Below are 26,057 nucleotides of genomic sequence, written 5' to 3'. Positions count from 1 at the left end.
ATGCAGCAAAGGCTGTTCTGAGAGGGAAGTATATAACAATACAGCCTTACCTCAAGAAAGAAGAATCCCAAATGAACAGTCTAAACTCACAGTTAATGAAACTAGAAAAAGAAGAACAAATGAGGCCCAAAGTCAGTAGAGGGAGGGACATAATAAAGATCACAGCAGAAGTAAATAAAACTGAGAAGAATAAAACAATAGAAAGAATCAATGAAACTGGAAGCTAGTTCTTAAAAAAAAAACTAGCCAGACTTACCAAGAAAAAAACAGAGGGTACACACATAAACAGAGTCAGAAATGAGAAAGGAAAAATCACTACAGACACCACAGAAATAAAAAGAATTATTAAAGAACACTATGAAAAATTATATGCTAACAAACTGGATAACCTAGAAGGAACAGAAAACTTTCTAGAAAAATACAACCTTCCAAGACTGACCCAGAAAGAAACAGAAAATCTGAACAGACCAATCACTAGCAATGAAATTGAATTGGTAATCAAAAAACTACCAAGAACAAAACTCCTGGGCAAGATAGCTTCACCACTGAATTTTACAAAACATTTAGTGAAGACCTAAGACCCACCCTTTTTAAAGTTTCCCAAAAAGTACAAGAGGAGGGATTACTTCCAAACTCATTCTATGAGGACAGCATCACTCTAATACCTAAACCAGGCAAAGACACCACAAAAAAATAAAATTACAGACCAATATCCCTGATGAACATAGATGTAAAAATACTCAACAAATTATAAGAAAACCAAATTTAAAAATACATCAAAGAGATCATACACCATGATCACGTGGGATTGATTCCAGGGATGCAAGGATGGTACAATATTTGAAAATCCAACAACATCAAATGCCACATTAACAAAAAGGACAAAAATCTCATGATCATCTCAACAGTTGCTGAAAAAGCATTTGACAAAATCCAACATCCATTCATGATAAAAACTCTCAACAAAATGGGTATAGAGGGCAAGTACCTCAACATAATAAAGGCCATATAAAACAAAACCACAGCCAACATCATACTTAACAATGAACAGCTGAAAGCTTTTCCTGTAAGATCGGGAATAAGACAAGGATACCAACTCTCACCACTTTTATTCAACATAGCACTGGAGGTCCTAGCCATGGCAATTAGACAACACAAAGAAATAAAAGGCACCCACATTGGTAAGGAAGAAGTTAAACTGTCACTGTTTGCAGATGACATGATATTGTACATTAAAGACCCTAAAGAATCCACCCCAGAACTACTAGAACTAATAACTGAATTCAGCAGAGTTGCAGGATACAAAATTAACATGCAGGAATCTGTTGCGTTCCTATATACTAACAATGAACTAGCAGAAAGAGAAATTAGGAAAACAATACCATTTACAATTTTAACAAAAAGAATAAAACACCTAGGAATAGACTATGCAGATTAAAGATGGCAGCGTGAGAGAAGAGACAGAGGCTTCCTCCTAAAACTGGATACAATTATAAAATATAGTTGGCACAACTAATCCTGAGAGAGCAACAGGAAAGAGGATGGCGCCAGACTGCATACACCTGGAGAAAAGAGCAGACCTCACTGAACGGGGTAACGTACCAGAACTGTGGCTCGGTGGGACCTGGGCCCTTCCCCCACCCCAGCTCACCAGTGGGAGGAAGTGAAACAGAGCAGGGAGGGAGTGGAAGGCTTGGGACTGCTGAATACCTAGCTCTGGAGATCTGCGCTGGGAGCCCAAACCTACATGTCATGGTGCTTTCATCATACTCTTCTGATTACGGGGTTGGAAAGCTGGGACAGGTGGAGTTCCTGGGGAGACTGGGATTCCGGCCGCTTGTGGAAAGCAGGGATCAATATCCGGCTGCTCTGGGACAAAAGCTTGTATCTGTATGCTCAGCCCACTGGCTCAGGCAGTGGAGACAGGCACAGCAGCCGGGAAGCAGGGAACAGCTCTTTCCTCCCCCCAGGCACCAATACCAGTCCCCTGTGACCCCCGACATTGCATCTGGGGCTGAGCAGCTCCAGAATAGAGCTTCTGGACACTAGAAGGCACCATATACAACTACGAAACGTCAAAGAAACCTGGTCCAGACTAAAATTATTACTACAACTCCTGAGAAAGATTTAAATGATATGGGCCTCGTGACTCTTCCTGAAAGGGAATTCAAAATAAAAATCATCAACATGCTAATGGGGGTACAGAAAGACATGCAAACTCAGGAATGAATTCAGGTTGGAGATCCAATCATTGAAGAGCATTATGGAGGGAATTAAAAGCAGGTTGGATACGGTGGAGGAGACAATAAATGAAATAGAAACTAGAGAAAAGGACTACAAAGAAGCTGAGGCACAGAGAGAAAAAAGGACCTCTAAGAATGAAAGATTATTAAGAGAACTGTGTGACCAATCCAAACGGAACAATATTCACATTATAGGGATATCAGAAGAAGAAGAGAGAGAGAAAGGGATAGAAAGTGTCTTTCAGGAGGTAGTTGCTGAAAACTTCCCCAGCCTGGGGAAGGAGATAGTCTCTCAGGCCATGGAGATCCACAGATCTCCCAACACAAGGGACCCAAGGAAAACAACACAAAGACACATAGTAATTAAAATGGAAAAGATCAAAGATAAGGACAGACTGTTAAAAGCAGCCAGAGACATAAATAACATCACATACAAAGGAAAGCCCATCACGCTAACATCAGACTTCTCAGCAGAAACCTTACAGGAGAGAAGGGAGTGGAATGATGTATTTAATGCCATGAAGGAGAAGGGCCTGGAACCAAGATTACTTTATCTAGCAAGATTATCATTTCAATTTGAAGGAGGGATTAAATAATTTCCAGATAAGCAAAAGCTGAGAGAATTTACCTCCCACAAACCATCTCTACAGTCTATTTTGGAGGGACTGCTATAGATGGAAGTGTTCCTAAGGTTGAATAGCTGTCACCATAGGTAATAAAACCACAGTAAAGAAAGTAGAACAGCGAATTACGAAGCAAATGCAAAATTAAATGAACTATCCCCAAAGTCAATCAAGGGATAGACAAAAAGTACAGAATATGATACCTAATATATAAATAATGGAGGAGGAAAAAAAGGGAAGAGAAACGGAAAAGAACCTTTAGATTGTGTTTGTAACAGCATACTAAGTGAGTTAAATTAGACTTGGAGATAGTAAGGAAATTAACCTTGAACCTTTGGTAACCATGAATCTAAAGCCTGCAATGGCAATGAGTACATACCAATCGATAATCACCCTAAATGTAAATGGACTGAATGCACCAATCAAAAGACACACAGTCACTGAATGGATAAAAAAACAAGACCTATCTATACGCTGTTTACAAGGGACTCACCTCAAACCCAAAGACATGCACAGACTAAAAGTCAAGGGATGGAAAAAGACATTTCATGCAAACAACAGGGAGGAAAAAGCAGGTGTTCCAGTACTAGTATCAGCAAAATAGACTTCAAAACAAAGAAAGTAACAAGAGATAAAGAAGGACATTACATAATGATAAAGGGGCCAGTCCAACAAGAGAATATAACTATTATAAATATATATGCACCTAACACAGGAGCACCAGCATATGTGAAACAAATACTAACAGAACTAAAGGAGGAAATAGAATGCAATGCATTCATTTTAGGAGACTTCAACACACCATTCACTCCAAAGGATAGATCCACCGGGCAGAAAATAATTAAGGACACAGAGCACTAACAACACACTAGAACAGATGCACCTAATAGACATCTACAGAACTCTACATCCAAAAGCAACAGGATACACATTCTTCTCAAGTGCACATGGAACATTCTTCAGAATAGACCAAATACTAGGCCACAAAAAGAGCCTAATTTAAAAAGTAAATTTAAAAAGATTGAAATTCTACCAACCAACTTTTTAGACCACAAAGGTATAAAACTAGAACTAAATTGTACACTGAAAGCAAAAAGGCTCACAAACACATGGAGGCTTAAGAACATGCTCCTAAATAATCAATGGATCAATGACCAATTAAAAGAGAGATCAAGCAATATATCAAAACAAATGACAAAAACAAAACAAGCCCCAACTTCTGTGGGACGCAGTGAAAGCAGTCTTAAAAGGAAAGTATATAGCAATCCAGGCATATTTAAAGAAGGAAGAACAAACCCAAATGAATAGTCTAAAGTCAATCACAGAAATTGGAAAAAGAAGAACAAATGAGGCCTAAGGTCAGCAGAAGGAGGGACATAATAAAGATCAGAGAAGAAATAAATAAAATTGAGAAGAATGAAACAATAGAAAAAATCAATGAAACCAAGAGCTAGTTCTTTGAGAAAAAATAAACAAAACAGATACGGCTCTAGCCAGACTTATTAAGAGAAAAAGAGAATCAACACACATAAACAGAATCAGAAGCGAGAAAGGAAACATCACGACGGACGCCACAGAAATACAAAGAATTATTAGAGAATACTATGAAAATGTATATGCTAACAAGTTAGGAAACCTAGAAAAAATGGACAACTTCCTAAAAAATACAGCCTTCCAAGACTTACCAAGGAAGACACACAAAATCTAAACAAACCAATTACCAGCAAAGAAATTGAAGCAGAAATCAAAAAACTACCAAAGAACAAAACCCCCAGGTCAGATGGATTTACCTCAGAATTTTATCAGACATACAGAGAAGACATAATACCCATTCTCCTTAAAGTTTTCCAAACAATAGAAGAGGAGGGAATACTCCCAAACTCATTCTATGAAGCCAACATCACCCTAATACCAAAACCAGGCAAAGACTCCACCAAAAAAGAAAACTACAGACCAATATCCCTGATGAACGTAGATGCAAAAATACTCAACAAAATATTAGCAAACCAAATTCAAAAATACACCAAGAGGATCAGACACCATGACCAAGTGGGATTCATCCCAGGGATGCAAGGATGGTACAACATTCGAAAATCCATCAACATCATCCACCCCATAAACAAAAAGATGGACAAAAACCACATGACCATCTCCACAGATGCTGAAAGAGCATTCGACAAAATTCAACAGCCATTCATGATAAAAACTCTCAACAAAATGGGTATGGAGGGCAAATACCTCAACATAATAAAGGCCATATATGATAAACCCACAGCCAACATCATACTGAACAGAGATAAGCTGAAAGCTTTTCCTCTGAGATCAGGAACAAGACAGGGATGCTCACTCTCCCCACTGTTAATCAACATAGTACTGGAGGTCCTAGCCAAGGCAATTAGACAAAACAAAGAAATACAAGGAATCCAGATTGGTAAAGAAGAAGTTAAACTGTCACTATTTGCAGATGATACGATATTGTACATAAAAGACTCTAAAGACTCCACTCCAAAACTACTAGAACTGATATCGGAATACAGCAAAGTTGCAGGATGCAAAATTAACACACAGGAATCTGTGGCTTTCCTATACACTAACAATGAACTAACAGAAAGAGAAATCAGGAAAGCAATTCCATTCACAATTGCATCAAAAAGAATAAAATACTTAGGAATAAACCTAACCAAGGAAGTGAAAGACCTATACCCTGAAAACTATAAGACACTCTTAAGAGAAATTAAAGAGGTCACTAACAAATGGAAACTCATCCCATGCTCTTGGCTTGGAAGAATTAATATAGTCAAAATGGCCATCCTGCTCAAAGCAATATACAGATTTGATGAAATCCCTATCAAATTACCAACAGCATTCTTCAATGAACTGGAACAAATAGTTCAAAAATTCATATGGAAACACCAAAGACCCCGAATAGCCAAAGCAATCCTGAGAAGGATGAATAAAGTGGGGGGGATCTCACTCCCCAACTTCAAACTCTACTACAAAGCACAGTAATCAAGACAGTTTGGTACTGGCACAAGAACAGAGCCACAGACCAGTGGAACAGAATAGAGACTAAAGACATTAACCCAAAGATATATGGTCAATTAATATATGATAAAGGAGCCTTGGACATACAATGGGGAAATGACAGTCTCTTCAACAGATGGTGCTGGCAAAACTGGACAGCTACATGTAGCAGAATGAAACTGGACCATTGTCTAACCCCATATACAAAGGTAAACTCAAAATGGATCAAAGACCTGAATGTAAGTCATGAAACCACAAAACTCTTAGAAAAAAACATAAGCAAAAATCTCTTAGACATAAACATGAGCAACTTCTTCATGAACATATCCCCCGGGCAAGGGAAACAAAAGCAAAAATGAACAAGTGGGACTATATCAAGCTGAAAAGCTTCCATACAGCAAAGGACATCATCAATAGAACAAAAAGGTACCCTACAGTATGGGAGAATATATTCATAAATGACAGATCCAATAAAGGCTTGACATCCAAAATATATAAAGCGCTCACATACCTCAACAAACAAAAAGCAAATAATCTAATTAAAAAATGGGCAGAGGAGCTGAACAGACAGTTCTCCCAAGAAGAAATCGAGATGGCCAACAGACACATGAAAAGATGCTCCACATCACTAGACATCAGAGAAATGCAAATTAAAACCAAAATGAGATATCACCTCACACCAGTAAGGATCGCCACCATCCAAAAGACAAACAACAACAAATGTTGCCGAGATTGCGGAGAAAGGGGAACCCTCCTACACTGCTGGTGGGTATGTAAATTAGTTCAACCATTGTGGAAAGCACTATGGAGATTCCTCAAAAAGCTCAAAACAGGAATACCATTTGACCAGGAATTCCACTTTGAGGAATTTGCCCCAAGAATGCAGCACTCCAGTTTGAAAAAGACAGATGCACCCCTATGTTTATCGCTGCACTATTTACAACAGCCAAGATATGGAAGCAACCTAAATATCCATCAGTAGATGAATGGATAAAGAAGACGTGGTACATATACACAATGGAATATTATGCAGCCATAATAATAAAACAGATCCTACCATTCGCAACAACATGGATGGAGTCAGAGGGTATTATGCTCAGTGAAATAAGCCGGGCATAGAAAGACAAGTACCAAATGATTTCACTCATATGTGGAGTATAAGAACAAAGAAAAACTGAAGGAACAAAACAGCAGCAGAATCACAGAACCCAAGAATGGACTAACAGTTACCAAAGGGAAAGGGAGGGAGAGGATGGGTGGGAAGGGAGGGATAAGGGTGGTGAAAAAGAAAGGGGGCATTACGATTAGCATGTATAATGTGGAGGGGCACAGGGAGGGATGTGCAACACAGAGAAGACAAGTAGTGATTCTACAGCATCTTACTATGCTGATGGACAGTGACTGTAATGGGGTTTGTTGGGGGGACTTGGTGAAGGGGGAAGTCTAGCAAACATAATGTTCTTCATGTAATTGTAGACTAATGATAACAAAAAAAAAAAAAATACCTAGGAACAAACCTAACCAAGGATGTAAAAAACCTATACCTGAAAACTATAAGACATTCATGAGAGAAATTAAGAAGACAATAAGAAATGGAAATATATCCCATGCTCATGGATAGAAGAATGAATATTGTCAAAATGGCCATCATGCCTAAAGCAATCCAGTTTTAACACAGTACCCACCAAAATACCAACAGCATTCTTCAATAAACTAGAACAAATAGTTCTAAAATTCATATGGATGAAAGACCCCAAATAGCCAAAGCAATCCTGAGAAAGAAGAATAAAGTTGGGGGGATTACACTCCCCAACTTCAAGCTCTACTACAAAGCCACAATAATCAAGACAATTTGGTACTGGCACAAGAACAGACCCATAGACCAGTAGAACAGAACAGAGAGCCCAGATATAAACCGAAGCACATATGATCAATTAACATACAATAAAGGAGCCATGTATATACAAAGGAGAAATGACAGCATCTTCAACAACTGGGGTTGGCAAAACTGGATAGCTACGTTTAAGAGAATGAAACTGGATTATTGTCTAACTCCACACACAAAAGTAAACTCAAAATGGATCGAAGACCTGAATGTAAGTCATGAAACCATAAAACTCCTAGAAGACAGCATAGGCAAAAATCTCTTGAATATAAACATGAACAACTTTTTCCTGAACACATCTCCTCAGGCAAGGGAAACAAAAGCAAAAATGAACAAATGGGACTCCATCAAACTGAAATCCTTCTGTACAGAAAAGGGCACAATCAGTTGAACAAAAAGGCATACTACAGTATGGGGGAATATATTCGTAAATGACATACCCGACAAGGGGTTAACACCCAAAATATATAAAGAACTCACACACCTCAACACCCAAAAACCCAATTAAGAAATGGGTGGAGGATATGAACAGACACTTCTCCAAAGAAGAAATTCAGATGGCCAGCAGACACATGAAAAGATATTGCACATCACTAATTATCAGGGAAATGCAAGTTAAAACCACAATGCGATTATCATTTCACACCAGTTAGGATGGCCAATGTCCAAAAGACAAGAAACAACAAATATTGGCAAGGATGTGGAGAAAGGGGAACCCTCCTACACTGCTTGTGGGAATGTAAATTAGTTCAACCACTGCAGAAAGCAATATGGAGGTTCCTCAAAAAACTAAAAATAGAAATACCATTTGACCCAGGAATTCCACTCCTAGGAATTTACCCAAAGAAAACAAGATCCCAAGGCAGTATAGCACAGAGAAGACAAGTAGTGACTCTATAGCATCTTACTATGCTGATGGACAGTGACTGCAATGGGAGGTGAGGGGACTTGATAATCTGGGTGAACATAGTAACCACAATGTTGCTCATGTGAAACCTTCATACGATTGTATATCAATGATATCTTAATAAAAAAAAAAGTCAGAAAAAAAAAGCAGATAGAGAATGGAATTGGAAAGTCACCACTTAGCAACCATTCTAAATCAGGGAAGAAATCTTTAGTGGACGCTAAAACCAGTGGGTGAAAGTTTGAGGAGTAACAGGATATTCACATAATCTCAAAGTATTTCCTCACAAAACACAGTAAAAGAAAAAACAATATTTTCACATTGGAGAATCCAGCCAAATCCCATGATTGAAGTTATCATCACTAGTAATGGGACAAACCGACATACAGTGTCCTCTAATATGTGAACTGAGGTGTTCTTATTACACATTAGTTTCATGATAGCCCTCACAAAAATGCATAATTTGATAAACAATTTGAAATTAAATGCATAATTTGATGCAAAGGCATCAGAAAAACCCAATTCAAGTGACAGCTTACCAAACAACTGACATGTTTCTCTAAAAATGTAAATGTCATGTGAGAAAAAGGAAGACTGAGGAATTGTTTTACACTAAATGTGGCTAAAGCAACATGACAAGCGAATGCATTGCGTGGTCTGAAACTTTCTTTTCTTATAATGATATTATTAGGATAATTGGCAAAATCTAAATAAAAGCTGTAGATTAAGTAATAATATTGTATCAGTGTTCACTTCCAGATGATTTGATAACTATGCAGTGATTCTATGTGAGAAATATTTAGGGGTAAAGGTGAATCCTATCTGAAACTTATAAATGATTCAGGAAAAAAAATATAAATCTAAATACATATACATATATATATATATATACACACATACATACACACAGAAAAGAACAAAGGAAATGTGTTTAAAATATTAACATTTAAGGAATATGGTTGAAGGATGTATAGAAACTGTACTATTTCTGGAAATTTAAGCCTGAAATTGTTAAAATATATAGTTAAAATAAAAGCATAAATAGTTTTAGGTCTGTTTAGGCAGCCAAATGAGAAAGCAGATGGTGGAATATCAACTACATAGCAAAGCAAAAAAAACCTAAACCTTCCAAGGATGATCCAAGGATGAGGCTGAGAAGAGTCGGAAGTTGGAAGTACTAGGTGTCAGGGAAGGAGAGCCTCTGAAAGCAGGAGTCAGGAACACTAGTCCCCATATCCCTGAGACCAACGTGTGCAGACAGGCCAACCCTCATTCCATCCTCCCTTTCCCCTGCACGTTAGCAAGGAGGTTTATTCCCTGAAGAAAATGAATTCGAGAGATTCCATGCTCAGAATCATTCAAGCACAGAAGACAAAGTGAGACACCACACTGAATACAGTGGATTAAGTAATCAAATCATCTATAACATGAAGGATGAGAACCCATCTGCTTCCCCATTTAGTTCCCAGAATGCTTGCAGCCCTTATTATCTACCCCCAGCCCATAGCCAAGAGCAGAAAGATTATTCTCTGAATCAATCCAACAAAATAACCCATGAATACTGACATTTAAGCAATTGGGTTCCCAACCTCTTAACCTACATAAAGCCCATCCCTTGACAAGCCTTATCTATGTACATGGAGCTACCAATAAGCTTTCATTGCCTTGTCCTTGAATAAGAGTAGACTGCTGAGAAACATCAGGAATTTGGATAAAGTTTCCAATATGAAAGATTGAAAATAAAGAACTGACAGAAGAATTCAAAGGAAACAAATAATACAAGGAGCTAAAGTAAAAATAAAACCACAAATATCTTCAGAGAGAATGTGCTGTATCCTTAAAACAAAAATAGGAAGCTATAAAAAGAGATTAATTAGAAGTCAAGTAAAACTCTTAGAAATTAAAAGTCAACAAAAATTTTAAAATCAAAAGAAAGGGCAGAAGATAAAACTGCGAGAACATCTAAGAAATTAAAACAAAAAGAAATGATAAACAGGGCAGAAAAGAAAAACCCAGCAAATTCATCATCTAAGTAACAGACGTTCCAGATAGAGGCAAAAGAGAAAACAGGAAAACAAGAATCAAAAATACAAAACACAAAAACTGCTCAGAATTGACATGAATTTCCAGCTAATAAGGACCAAAATCAGTATCCACTAAAAAAACAAAACAAAACAAAACACTCTATCAAGGCATATCATCATAAAATTTCAAAACAAAGACTTTCCCAGGAAGATAAAAATGTTACATAAGAGGATTAGGAATTAGAATGACATCTTACTTTTTGAGATTAAAATGGGAAGCCCAGAGGACAATGGAGCAATGTTTTCAAAATTCTAAAGAAAACCCACTTTACCCATAATTCTACACTAGCCCAACTATTAATCAAATGTGAAATAGAATACATTTTCAGACATGCTAAATGACAGCAAATTTATCTCCCAATAGTCTCTTTCTTGGGTAGGTATTGGAAAAAATAAGCCAAAAAAGAGAAAGACGTTAGAACTTAGAAACATAAGAGAGAAAAGGAGAATTCCTAGAATAATGGTGAACTGAGAATTTGGGATGACCACTGTATAGGAGACCTAGGAAGCAAACAACCCAGACTGGAGCTTAAGACGGAGATGGAAACCTATACAAAAGAAAGGCAGAAAGGAGGGAGGGAGGAAGGCAGGAGTGAGAGAGAGAGAGAGAGAGAGAGAGAGAGAGAGAGACATTAAGGGAGGGAAAGAAAGAAAGAGAAGAGAAAGAAGAAGAAAGGCAAGAGAGAGAGAGAGAGAGAGACAGCAAGAGAGAAACTGACAAAGAAAGAGGGAGAAAAATCCTACAGTTTACTTGTGCTTGACCTTCCTACTCTTTTGTTGGATAATTTAGTGAAAATTAATTAGTGACAGGAACATGAGAAACTAAGAGGGGAAAAAAAGAGGCCGTTATTAACTCTCCAGAAAATAAAACATTATACAAGAAAGGAAACAGTCATGGTTTATGACTTGGTTCAATTGGAAACAAGCTGTATATAGTCCTAATAATGTATACAATAAATACTGCTTTAATGAAAAATGATGACACAGCCCTACTAGTAAGATGGGAGAAGTGTGTAGAGGAAGAAGAGAGAATAGGAGACAAAGATCTAAATCAAAGAAGTGAAAAGAAAATGTCTGTGATTAAGAAATTAAAAAACAGTACTGTAAATATTTTATGGGTAGATAAAAAGATATGTATCAGAGATAAGCTAAGAGTTGAATGCAGCTGCCCCCTGGAAACAGGCTTTAATTTTTGTTTTATGCTTTGCTTTACTATTTAAATTTTTAAACCATACATGTGTTAAGCCATACTATTTTTTAAAATACAAAATTAAGAAATACAGCTGAGATACAAGAAAAAACAAAAATCAAGAATCAACCTCTAGTTGGAACAGTATAGAAATTTTTCTACTCTGTAGCTGTAACAACCCATTTATTAGAAGATTACACTCAAATATTAATTAACTGGGAGACATGTAACTAACAGGATACTAGAAATGGAAACAAAATTCATATCCTGATATAATACATAACTAAGTTTTCCTGGTAACTTCTGCTACTGGATCATATAAGCAAATCTCGAAGGAAGAATTAAAATGGCCCCTGGAACATGGGGAAAGCGAATTTGATGTGCTAAAGTGATAGCTGGGGCATGAAGGATGAGTCTGCCAAAACACTGAACATGTTCTTAATTAATCTGCTGCCAGATCAAGCTCTCACAGACTCCAAAAAACTGCAAGCTGTGATGTAAGGAAGCAATCAGGTTTTGATTCATGAAAGCCAGAGCCATAAAAGTGGACCATATTAAGCAACGAAGGCAGGGTCACATCCAGTGAAATAATGTGCAGACTCACCCATCACCAGCCTTGGTGTCACCATGTGGATGTGTGTTACACAGGTAAACTCGTCTAGTAGGGAGGATCTAGGATGCTCATGCACAAGCTCTGATTGACACAATCATCTTCACAGCACCCCCAGGTTTGTCTCCTCATCTTCCTTATATATCCCCCCTACTTGGAGCTGGAGTGTGACCTCGTCTGTCACATTTTCTTTCTCACCATCAGAATCAGCCATTTTTGCTTGGGGCTGCAGACCAAACTCTCTGGCCCTTCCTGCATCTCTCTCTATCCACAGATACATGTCAGCTTTCTTTATTCCCTAGCTACTAATGACCTGAGGCTTTCTAGGTTGTTTCCAAAGGAGCAACTACAGAAATGACAGAATTCAATGGCAAAGTCTCCTCAAGGAAAGGTTTGGAATTTACGGTAGTATACTGGCCTGCTTGTGCAACTGTGATCCTATAAATGTGATACCTCTAAAAAACAAAAGACTTCAAAAAGCCTAAACTTATAATTCAAGCTGAAATTTCTAAATTCCATACATACTTCAGTCATATCTAGGCAGTGGGAGGAAGAAGGGGAGAGGAGACCAAGAAGGGGGGCAGGGTAGGCTTTCAAATTCCAGAGAAACATTCCACAGCCTGGAAGTTAAAGGGCACTGAGTTGAGTTAAACAGACGTGGTATCTTTTCAACTTAGAGTTCTGCTTCATGCATCTGAGCTGGCACTTCTTCAGTCTGTAGAGTGATTTACTGTTTGTTAGTGTTTACAGCAGAGTGGTACTTTCAGCCACAGGTACAACCACAACCTCTGGAAGGGAGGGCTGCCATCTGGACATTTAAGTACAGCCAGTCCTGAGTTCTTCATGTAGCTGAGACAGATGTAGCCTGAACCCAGTCTCTGGATGCTTCTCATCCAAGTTCCAGGGAGGAACTAGATGGGGATGGATGGAGAGCCTCCTCCAGTTGGGAAGTCGGGACATATACAGTGAATCAATAGCACATCAAAATATGGTCCCTGGACCAGCAGCATCAGCACTGCTTGGGAACCTGCTAGACATGCAAATTCAAGGACACCACTCAGACCTACTCAACCTCCAATTGGGATGGAGAAGCTGCAGTCTTCTTTAATAAGCCTTCCAGAAGATTCTGGTGCACACTAAAGTGGGAAAGCCACTTCCTGAAAAACTTAGGGGATACAGCAAGCTCTGTCACATTTAACCCAGAACTCTTGGTTCCTGCTCCTCACGGGTGGTAACTGCCCATTAAGGGCTCTTATGCAATACTTCCATCTACCAATCCCCTGCCCTTCCTATCTTCAAAAACTGGACTTGGACGAGGTTTATAGGAAGTCCAGGTAAGGATATAATCTTCACCTGGGGCTTCACTTGCAGCTAAGCTGCCACTCTGGCTAGATTTCATAGGAACAAACTTGTTCTTCAACTATGTTCTTATGCTGGGTACGATAATCCATCTTAAATCACTTCCCCATTTTTTGCACCAACTTTTGTCACTGGCCATGGGACCAATTATCTCCCCTTTCTGTTCTAGGTCTGGTATGGTCAATGAAGAAAAGAAAAAAATCTGGGGTATCTTTATAAGTGTTATCTATGATAACAAATTTGAAAAAACTGTGTCAAAAGGAACTGGGTAAATAAAATTATGACATACTGATAAGATGGGGTATAATCTTTGAAATCATATTGTAGAAAAACATGGGAGAATATTCCACTGCATGATTTTAGGAATATATTATTCAGTTTAAAAATTGTCACTGAGAGGATATGGTTTTGGTGGCATATGCCAGAAATCCAAAAATTTACAGTTCTTGGCCCACTCCATCCCGATATCACATTTAATACTCACTTGTCTCAGTCTCTGTCTTCCAGTTATGCTCACCTCTGGCAGAGAATCAAACATAAGGCAAGGAAAGCTGTCCAAGGAGATCACTAGCTAAACAGGCTAGTCCCGGAAAAAGAGATGAGGCCTGCCAAGGGGTGAGACCAGAAATGACACTATCATTAGAAGTGATAAAGGTGTAGAGTACTTGGGGAGATGATCAAGTTTTGCTGATATCTGCAAAAAAAAAGCAGTGGAGGGGGGAGAAAGGATGGAGAGACTAAAAGGGTAGTAAAATATAGGCAGCCTTGGGAGGCAGAGCCAAGATGGTGGCATGAGTAGGACAGTAGGAATCTCCTCCCAAAAACATACATATTTTTGAAAATACAACAAATACAACTAATCGTAAAAGAGAGACCAGAAGACACAGGACAACAGCCAGACTACATCCACACCTGCAAGAACCCAGCGCCTGGTGAAAGGGGTAAGATACAAGCCGCAGCCCGGTGGGACCCGAGCGCCCCACACCCCAGCTCCCGGCAGGAGGAGAGGAGTTGGAGCGGGGAGGGAGAGGGAGCCCAGGACTGCTAAACACCCAGCCCCAGCCATCCGCACCAGAGCACAGACACAGTGCATGCATGGGGTGCTGGAAACTAGGGAAACAGGGCAGTAAGATCTTTGAGCGGGTCCTGAAGCCGGCGCCCCTGTGACAAAGAAAAGCGAGTGCTTTTTTAAAGTCTTAAAGGGACAGGGATGCCACAGCTGGAAGGAAGCATCCCAGGTCACAGTCCAGCAGCTGGAAATTCCAGGTAACTCCAGGAGCACTAACCCCCTGGGCAACAGCTCTGAGACCCCTCATGGAGGTAAACAGCCAAACAGCCTATCAACATGAAAAGGCAAAAAAATTTGATCCAGACAAGACTAACTCAGACAGCTTTGACATCTTCTACATCTTCCCCTGAGAAGGAACCTGGAGAGATGGATTTAATCAGTCTTCCTGAAAAAGAATTCAACACAAAGTCATAACCATGCTGATGGACTTGCAGAGAAATATGCAAGAACTAAGGAGGGAGAATACAGAAATAAAACAAGCTCTGGAAGGACTTTAAAACAGAATGGATGAGATGCAAGAGACCATTAATGGACTAGAAAACAGAGAACAGGAATGCAGAGAAGCTGATGCAGAGAGAGATAAAAGGATCTCCAGGAATGAAAGAATTTTAAGAGAACTGAGTGACCAATCGAAACTGAACAATATCTGCATTATAGGGGTACCAGAAGAAGAGAGAGAAAAAGGGACAGAAAGTGTCTTTGAAGAAATAATTGCTGAAAACTTCCCCAAACTAGGGTTGGAAATGGCCTCTCAGACCAGAGGTACACAGAACTCCCATTAAAGGGATCCAAGGAGGGCAACACCAAGACACATAATAATTAAAATGGCAAAGATCAGAGACAAGGACAGAGTATTAAAGGCAGCCAGAGAGAAAAAAAAGGTCACCTACAATGGAAAACCCATCAGGCTATCATCAGACTTCTCAACAGAAACCCTACAGGCCACAAGAAAATGGCATGATATACTTAATGCAATGAAACAGAAGGGCATCGAACCAAGATTACTGCATCCAGCACGATTATCATTTAAATATGAAGGAGGGATCAAACAATTCCCAGACAAGCAAAAGTTGAGGGAATTTGCCTCCCACAAACCACCTCTACAGGGCATCTTACAGGGACTGCTCTAGATGGGAGCACTCCTAAAAAGAGCACAGAACAAAACACACAACATATGAAGAAGGGAGGAGGAGGAAGAAGAAGGGAGAGAAATAAAGAATCATCAGACCGTGTTTATAATAGCTCAATAAGCAAGTGAAGTTAGACAGTAAGATAGTAAAGAAGCTAACCTTGAACCTTTGGTAACCACAAACTTAAAGCCTGCAATGGCAATAAGTACATACCTTTCAATAATCACCCTAAATGTAAATGGACAGAATGCACCAATCAAAAGACACAGAGTAATAGAATGGATAAAAAAGCAAGATCCATCCATATGCTGCTTACAAGAGACTCACCTCAAACCCAAAGACATGCACAGGCTTAAAGTCAAGGGATGGAAAAAGATATTTCATACAAACAACAGAGAAAAAAGCAGGTGTTGCAATACTAGTATCAGACAAAATAGACTTTAAAATAAATAAAGTAACAAAAGATAAAGAAGGACATTACATAATGATAAAGGGCTCAGTCCAACAAGAGGATGTAACCATTATAAATATATATGCACCCAATACAGGAGCACCAACATATGTGAAACACATACTAACAGAACTAAAGGAGGAAATAGAATGCAATGCATTCATTCCAGGAGACTTCAACACATCACTCACTCCAAAGGACAGATCCACCAGACAGAAAATAAGTAAGGACACAGAGGCACTGAACAACACACTAGAAGAGATGGACCTAATAGACATCTACAGAACTCTACACCTAAGAGCAACAGGATACACATTCTTCTCAAGTGCACATGGAACATTCTCCAGAATAGACCACATACTAGGCCACAAAAAGAGCCTCAGTAGATTCAAAAAGATTGAAATCCTACCAACCAACTTTTCAGACCACAAAGGAATAAAACTAGAAATAAACTGTACAAAGAAAGCAAAAAGGCTCACAAACACATGGAGGCTTAACAACACGCTCCTAAATAATCAATGGATCAATTACCAAATCAAAATGGAGATCCAGCATTATATGGAAACAAATGACAACAACAACACAAAGCCCCAATTACTGTGGGATACAGCAAAAGCAGTCTTAAGAGGAAAGTATATAGCAATCCACACATATTTAAAGAAGGAAGAGCAATCCCAAATGAATGGTCTAATGTCACAATTATCGAAACTGGAAAAAGAAGAACAAATGAAGCCTAAGGTCAGCAGAAGGAGGGACATAATAAAGATCAGAGAAGAAATAAATAAAATTGAGAAGAATGAAACAATAGAAAAAATCAATGAAACCAAGAGCTGGTTCTTCGAGAAAATAAACAAAACAGATAAGCCTCTATCCAGACTTATTAAGAGGAAAACAGAGTCAACACAAATCAACAGAATCAGAAACGAGAAAGGAAAAATCATGACAGACCCCACAGAAATACAAAGAATTATTAGAGAGTACTATGAAAACCTATATGCTAACAAGCTGGGAAACCTAGGAGAAATGGACAACTTCCTAGAAAAATACAACCTTCCAAGACTGACCTAGAAAGAAACAGAAATCTAAACAGACCAATTACCAGCAACGAAATTGAAGCGGTAATCAAAAAACTACCAAAGAACAAAACCCCCGGGCCAGATGGATTTACCTCGGAATTTTATTAGACATACAGAGAAGACATAATGCCCATTCTCCTTAAAGTTTTCCAAACAATAGAAGAGGAGGGGAGGGAATACTCCCTAACTCATTCTATGAAGCCAACATCACCCTAATACCAAAACCAGGCAAAGACCCCACCAAAAAAGAAAACTACAGACCAATATCCCTGATGAACGTAGATGCAAAAATACTCAACAAAATATTAGCAAACTGAATTCAAAAATACACCAAGAGGATCATAGACCATGACCAAGTGGGATTCATCCCAGGGATGCAAGGATGGTACAACATTCGAAAATCCATCAACATTATCCACCCCATAAACAAAAAGAAGGACAAAAACCACATGATCATCTCCACAGATGCTGAAAAAGCATTCGACAAAATTCAACATCCATTCATGATAAAAACTCTCAACAAAATGGGTATAGAGGGCAAGTATCTCAACATAATAAAGGCCATATATGATAAACCCACAGCCAACATCATACTGAATGGCGAGAAGCTGAAAGCTTTTCCTCTGTGATCGGGAACAAGACAGGGATGCCCACTCTCCCCACTGTTAATCAACATAATACTGGAGGTCCTAGCCAAGGCAATTAGACAAAACAAAGAAATACAAGGAATCCAGATTGGTAAAGAAGAGGTCAAACTGTCACTATTTGCAGATGACATGATATTGTACATAAAAAACCCTAAAGAATCCACTCCAAAACTACTAGAGCTAATATTGGAATTCAGCAAAGTTGCAGGATACAAAATTAACACACAGAAATCTGTGGCTTTCCTATACACTAATAATAAACTAACAGAAAGAGAAATCAGGAAGACAATTCCATTCACAATAGCATCAAAAAGAATAAAATACCTAGGAATAAACCTAACCAAGGAAGTGAAAGACTTATACTCTGAAAACTACAAGTCACTCTTAAGAGAAGTTAAAGAGGTCACTAACAAATGGAAACTCATCCCATGCTCCTGGCTATGAAGAATTAGTATCATCAAAATGGCCATCCTGCGCAAAGCAATATGCAGATTTGATGCAATCCCTATCAAACTACCAACAGCATTCTTCAGTGAACTGGAACAAATAGTTCAAAAATTCATATGGAAACACCAAAGACCCCGAATAGCCAAAGCAATCCTGAGAAGGAAGAATAAAGTGGGAGGGATCTCACTCCCCAACTTCAAGCTCTACTACAAAGCCATAGTAATCAAGACAATTTGGTACTGGCACAAGAACAGAGCCACAGACCAATGGAACAGAATAGAGACTCCAAACATTAACCCAAACATATATGGTCAACTAATATTCGATAAAGGGGCCATGGACATACAATGGGGAAATGACAGTCTCTTTAACAGATGGCACTTGCAAAACTGGACAGCTACATGTAAGAGAATGAAACTGGATCACTGTCTAACCCCATACACAAAATTCGAAATGGATCAAAGACTTGAATGTAAGTCACAAAACCATAAAACTCTTAGAAAAAAACATAGGCAAAAATCTCTTAGACATAAACATGAGTGACCTCTTCTTGAGCATATCTCCCCGGGCAACGGAAACAAACGCAAAAATGAACAAATGGGACTATATCAAGCTGAAAAGCTTCTGTACAGCAAAGGACACCATCAATAGAACAAAAAGGTTTCCTACAGTATGGGAGAATATATTCATAAATGACAGATCCGATAAAAGGTTGACATCCAAAATATATAAAGAGCTCACACACCTCAACAAACAAAAAGCAAATAATCCAATTAAAAAATGGGCAGAGGAGCTGAATAGACAGTTCTCTAAAGAAGAAATTCAGATGGCCAACAGACACATGAAAAGATGCTCCACATCGCTTGTCATCAGAGAAATGCAAATTAAAACCACAATGAGATATCACCTCACTTCAGTAAGGATGGCTACCATCCAAAAGACAAACAACAACAAATATTGGCAAGGTTGTGGAGAAAGGGGAACCCTCCTACACTGCTGGTGGGAATGTAACCATTCTGCTGGTGGGGAAGTTCAACCATTGTGGAAAGCAGTATGGAGGTTCCTCAAAATGCTCAAAATAGAAATATCATTTGACCCAGGAATTCCACCTCTAGGAATTTACCCCAAGAATGCAGCACTCCAGTTTGAAAAAGACAGATGCACCCCTATGTTTATCACTGCACTATTTACAATAGCCAAGATATGGAAGCAACCTAAATATCCATCAGTAGATGAATGGATAAAGAAGATGTGGTACATATACACAATGGAATATTACACAGCCATAAGAAAAAAACAGATCCTACCATTCGCAACAACATGGATGGAGTCAGAGGGTATTATGCTCAGTGAAATAAGCCAGGCGTAGAAAGACAAGTACCAAATGATTTCACTCATATGTGAAGTATAAGAACAAAAGAAAACTGAAGGAACAAAACAGCAGCAGAAGCACAGAACTGCAGAATGGACTAATAGTTACCAAAGGGAAAGGGACTGGGGAACACAGGTTGGAAAGGAGGGATAAGGGTGGGAAGAAAAGAAAGGGGGCATTACAATTAGCATGTATAGTGTAGGGGGGGCATGGGGAGGGCTGTGCAACACAGGGAAGACAAGTAGTGATTTTACAGCATCTTACTATGTTGATGGACAGTGACTGTGCATGGGGATGTGGGGGGGACTTGGTGAAGGTGGGAGCCTAGTAAACATAATGTCCTTCATGTAACTGTAGATTAATGATACCAATATAAAAATTTAAAAAAATATATAGGCTGCCTTGACATGAGGAGGAAATTAATGATAAATACCAACTTGTTTTTCCTGCAAGAAGAATCTTAATTCCTTCCAAGGAGAAGACTCAAAACAAGGGCCAATCTCTCCAAACCAGACAGATCTGCTGCTTTAAAGTTATGCTAAAGAATTATTTTATTAAGCTTTTTCAAGTTTTAAGGTGTGGCAAAACGTGGAAAATGTACTTGGCCTCCTACTAGTTACAGGTAAGAATGGCAAAGCAGCCGGTGCCCTAACTGCTTGGTTTCTGCAAGGCCACCCCTTGCAGTCTTCATGATCCACACACACAGGCCTTTTTTTTTTTTTTTTTTTTTTTTTACATTAAACTAAGGTAGCAACATCTGGCCAAAATCAGGCTCACTGCTCTCACCCACTCATCCCCAGTCTGAACAAGCTCAATGCATGGCTGGAGGCCCTGACCATACATCCTTGAACAAACCAGATCATCCCTTCATTTGCTGACCAAAACCCACACCTACTCCCCCCGTCAGGGTGTCTGATATTGTAAATTTGATGAAATCTAGAAGGGAGACTCCCCTGCAGTTGCACTCATGGTAATCACATCTAGAGTAGGTTAAATGTTTCTGAAGGGGAGGAGGAAAGTTAACTATAAATAAATCAGTGCTACTCAAGCCTCCTGTCAGTTGCTTTCACTGAAGATGAAGAAATGTACAACTCAGTGCTTTAAATCAAGGCTCTCATCACCTGAGCTCTTAAAAATGTAGTAAACACTAAATTACTATAAAAAGGACTACGTAAGAGAGACTTAAAGAAAAAAGTATAGAATATATTTTCTACTTGCATATCCATATTTTGTACACTTCTTATGCTCTTTCTCAAATTGATAAAGTTCAGCACTTGGACCATTTTTCCCTAAATGAAAACAAATCTATTTCAAAACTGCAAAATTTCATGTACTATTTCCTCCTAATCTATATTCTTATGAAAGACAGAGAACCAAAATTCCAACCTTTTTTTCTTATTAAACTTTCCTTAGAGCTTTAGGTAAAGGCACAAAATAAAGTCTCACTATTTCTGCACTGCATCATAACCATCCCACCTGTATGAATTCTCCTGCAGAGAAACAGATGTGATATTCTGTCTCAAACCTGTACCATATGCTTGGAATAGTGGAAATATTTCAGCCCAGAGGTGGCTCAATGGCTCCCATAAAATTCCATAAGCAATTCAAAATAGTCTGTAGGTACAAGACCCAAGTTTTCAGTTGTTTACATGACTTGACAATTATATGAACTTAGCCAAGTCATAAGGCACAGTGAATCTCAGTATGTCCACTTTAAGGATGAGAAAGAATCTATCACTTTCCCCACCTCCCCAATAGGGTGAGGGCCAAATAAAACAATGGATGTCACTCAGCATGTGAAGGGACCTTGGACAGATCAAGCCCTGCCTGGAACCCCAATCCTCCTCCTTCCCTCCCTCCTTCCTTCCTTTATGTATCAAGGGCTGAATTAAATAGTCTGACTTAAATTGTCCTGTCTGAATTAATTTGAATTAATTGTCCTAGGTTTTATGAGGAATACCAAGATAACTCAGAAATCCCCTTAAGCAGCTTAAAACTTTCCAGGAAATTATGCTTCTATGCATGTTAAGTGACAGGAAAGAAATATAGATAATATGTTCTAAGAATTACAAAAACCAAAGATTACTTCCTGGTTAGGGGGCCTGGGAAAGTTTATTTCCTGCCTCCTCATGGAGGAAGGGGTGTATAAGCAGGCCACTGAAATATGGATAAAATGTGTACTTGGAGGTGGTGGTGAAGAAAGGCCTCTCAGTGAAAGGGCCACCATTTCACAAAGGCACAGAGAGGGGAAAGCATGGAGTCTACATGGGAAGGACAAAGTGGTGTTGCCAGAAACCTAGAACTCCCTGAAAGGAGAAGAGGGAAATAAACCTAGAAAAGTAGACTAAAGCCAGACTGCAGAAGGCCCTGCAGTTAGAGTCAGTTTGGACCCCAATACCATCCTCATCCATGACCCCCTGCATTCACATTCTCTATCCAGATAAACTACATCACATATTTCATTCTTCCTAAAAACTCCCTCATTTGCCAGTCAGAACAGTCAATTCTCCATGATATCACTCAAATTTATCCTCTATTACTTCTCATCTGCATTCCTGAAATAGCCTCCTGTCTCTAGTCTTGCCCCACTGCAATTGATCCATCCTCCACTGATGTCAGACTGATCTAAAATGCAACCTCACCACATTACTCCCCTGTTTAAATGCTTCAGTGATTTCCCATTATTCACCAATAACACTCCAACACCTCTTGTAAGATAAAAGTTATTTCATGATCTGGGCCTTCACTAGGCTTCATCTTCTGCCTCTCCCTTACATGCCTCCTTCACTCCAGCCACACTGACCTCCTTAAAGTTCTTTAAATCACCATGCTGTCTTATCCCTCTGTACCTCTGAACTGGCTGTTACTTCTTGGTGGATCCTAATGTTCCCCCTTTCTCTGACTGGATAATACCTACCCTTCTCTTTTAATACTCAGATCATCAGTTAACATTGTTCCATAAGTATTAACCAAAGCAATTAGATAAGAGAAAATAAAAGGTTCAAATTTTGGAAAAAGGAAGCAAAATTAATATTTGTAGGTATGATTCTGTATCTGGAAAACACAAAAGAACCAACTTAAAAAAGGTGAAACAATTGTAGAATTCAGTAAAAGAGAAGTTACAAAATTTACATACAGAAGCCCATAATGTGTCTTTATACAAATGATAACCAGTTGAACCCATATCAGAAATTTATCAGAACATAAAAAAGATAAAATATCTAAGAAAAAATATATCAGGACTTGTGAAGGACCTACATAAAGAAAACTTCAAAATTCTACTAAAAAGACAAATCTTGCTTCTAGATGGCAAGATCCATTGCAATGTAAACTCCCCAAAGGCATGAGTCTTTCTCTGCTTTATTGACAAATATATTTCAAGTACCAAGTATACTACCTGGAACACAGCAGGCACTCAGGAAATACCTACTGAATGAATAAATGTCTCAAGCAATCTACAATCCAACCTGACCAATCAAAATACAAACAGGATTTGTATATGTATTCTGGGGGAAACTGTTAAGAGATATCAATCTTCCACTTGAAAAATACACACCTGTAAGATCATTTTTTATCAGGCAGAAGAGCAAAAATTCAAAAAACCAAAAAAACCAAAATGTTACTGGTGGAACTATACATTGGTACAGTCTTTTGAAAGGTAAATTAATTAATATCAATCAGCATTCAAAATGTACATATTCTTCATGCAATTTCTCAACTGGAATCAGTTCTATAGATATATCCACACATTTATGTGAAACATGAATGAAAGTATATCCCTTTTATTACCATTTGAAAATAGAAAAAAAAAGCAATGTAAATCTCTATCAATAACATGTCTGCTACGTAAGATATACATAAACGATGGAACACTATATAGCCATCCCTAGACCCGAATATGCCTGTATAGAATGAAGTGGAAGTAAGTCCATGCCCTGTTAAGTAAAAAAGGCACAATGCAGAACAATATGTGTAGTATGATCCATTTGTATTTTAAATTACATGAACAGAAACATTCTGGAAGGAAACATACTGTTGGGAATGGGCTCAAGAGAAGAGACGCACAGAAGAAAACTACGTCAAGCAAAACAGAAGGTGCTTGTTGTTGCTTTGTTTGATTTCACTGTAAAACACACACATACTTCTTCTCAGGCACCCAGTTACAGGAGCGCCCTGACCCCTCCCAGCGGGGAGCACTGCCTTTCCCCTTCTCCCACAGCACCCTGTATGCCACTCCATCACAGGACTTCTCATACAATCTGCCTTACTTGCTGGCTTCACGTTGGTGGAACATTGCTCTGAAAACAGTCCGGCTTTTTCAGCCTTCTCAGCATCTTGGTGGGGTGCCTGACACACAGTAACCACTTAATAAAGGATAGAGGGAAGGAGGGTCCTACAAGACTGTGACCCAGGTGGCAGTATACAGCACTATCCCGAGAAAGCAGAGGCAGAAGACAAGGAGGGCTGACAGGCAAGAGAGCAACGATTAGAATGAAGAGCCAAGGAGAGTTCTCTCACACGAAAGCCTTGAGGGCTGCAAGTAAGACAGCCAGGTGTGCTCAGAGCAGTGAAGAAGTAAGAACTGCCAACCCCAGAACTTCAGGTATTTTCAGTGAGAAAGAAGGTGCGGCTATCCCCACAATCCTTACAGTGCCGCAAGTGCCTTGTGACTCCTTGGAGCAAGGAAGAAGCCCTGAGGGCCGCTTCTGACCACCCCATCCCTCTGCTGGAAATACCCAGGGGCCTCAGCCACCACTTGAGCAAGTCCTGACTTTAGCAATCTATAATTCCTCTAGTTCACTTTTGCTCATTATTTTCTTCACAGGGTGTTAGAAGTGTTGATTGACACAATCCCCGTAAAGCACTTAGCACAGTCCCTGGGAAAGTAAGCACTCAAAATACGTTATTATTAAGTAGCTTACACAATCTTTTCAAGAGTTCTAAGCACTACAACAGCAAAAGTCATCAGAAAGTCTTTGATTTCCAACAAGACCAAGGCCTCCCGTTTTATCCCTGCGATAAATAAACATACTGTCTTCCAGAGCCCATTTTAAACAAACTGGAAGATGCTGCTTCTGTATTTCTTACTTTTGCTATCATTTCAGAATTAAGCTGGCTGTATCAGACCTGAAATTTAACACCACACTCCCATCTTAGAAAGTTAGAATTTAAATGACCTTTATAAATGTAGTTAGTACATTTTCCTTTGGTCATCCTGACAAGCTATGGACTGTGCCTGGCACTGGAATTGCTGGAATCGACATGGCTAGCACTGGAATTCACTTACCACAGTGGGAGGGTCATTCCATTCTTCATAGGAGATGGCAGCATATGGATAGATTCGGTCATTGATAATCTGGAGGGTGGCCAGGGCAATGACTTTAATTGACTGGAAGTATGCTTCCCAGAACCACCGTGCCTGTAAAGAAAACAACACAGTATTAAGTGAGCAAGTGAGACAGAATGCAAGAACAGTTGCTTTATCAAAGTCAACTCAGGTCTGGGCAATTACTTTATTCCCTAAGAGGGGGGAACTGACAGCAAATGCTCCCTGCTGTTCAAGCCAGTTCCATCAGAAGTGTGCACTAATCAGATGCAGTCTAAATAGACTGTAACCAAGTGAAATGCACACTGGATTCAATTTAGATATGAGAGAAACTATGTGATGATGAAAATATCAACTTGTTATACCAGAGCACTTTTATAATATTTTCAGATAACATACATACAATTAAGTGCATAAATCTTAAGTGTACAACTCAACAAATTTTTACGTATGTACATACTCTTGTAACTACTGCCCAGATAACATTATAGAACATTCCAGCACCACAGAAGATTCCTTTATGCTGCTTCCCAAGCAGTATCTCACCCCTTGAAGAGTTACCATTATTCTGACTGTTCTTGTGCCTCCTCTGCTAACTTCATATTAATGGAATCA

General features: G+C 39.0%; 1 protein-coding gene across 6 annotated transcripts in view; it reads right to left on the bottom strand.

The window, feature by feature from the left end:
• Window positions 1–26,057, bottom strand: part of EXT2 (exostosin glycosyltransferase 2) — a 188,009-nt gene that overhangs the window by 79,231 nt on the left and 82,721 nt on the right. For 5 of the 6 annotated variants that reach the window (XM_036996663.2, XM_036996662.2, XM_036996660.2 and 2 more), the window contains one exon: window positions 25,404–25,535. The exons of the other annotated variant lie outside the window; for it this stretch is intronic. In XM_036996663.2, coding sequence (XP_036852558.1) covers window positions 25,404–25,535 — 132 coding nt within the window. The remainder of the gene's footprint in view (window positions 1–25,403; window positions 25,536–26,057) is intronic. 6 annotated transcript variants of the gene reach the window in all.

This window comes from Manis javanica, chromosome 11 (assembly GCF_040802235.1).
Source record: "Manis javanica isolate MJ-LG chromosome 11, MJ_LKY, whole genome shotgun sequence".
NCBI lineage: Eukaryota > Metazoa > Chordata > Mammalia > Pholidota > Manidae > Manis > Manis javanica.
Note: the sequence above shows the minus strand (reverse complement) of the source record. Positions and strands in the feature narration are given on the sequence as shown.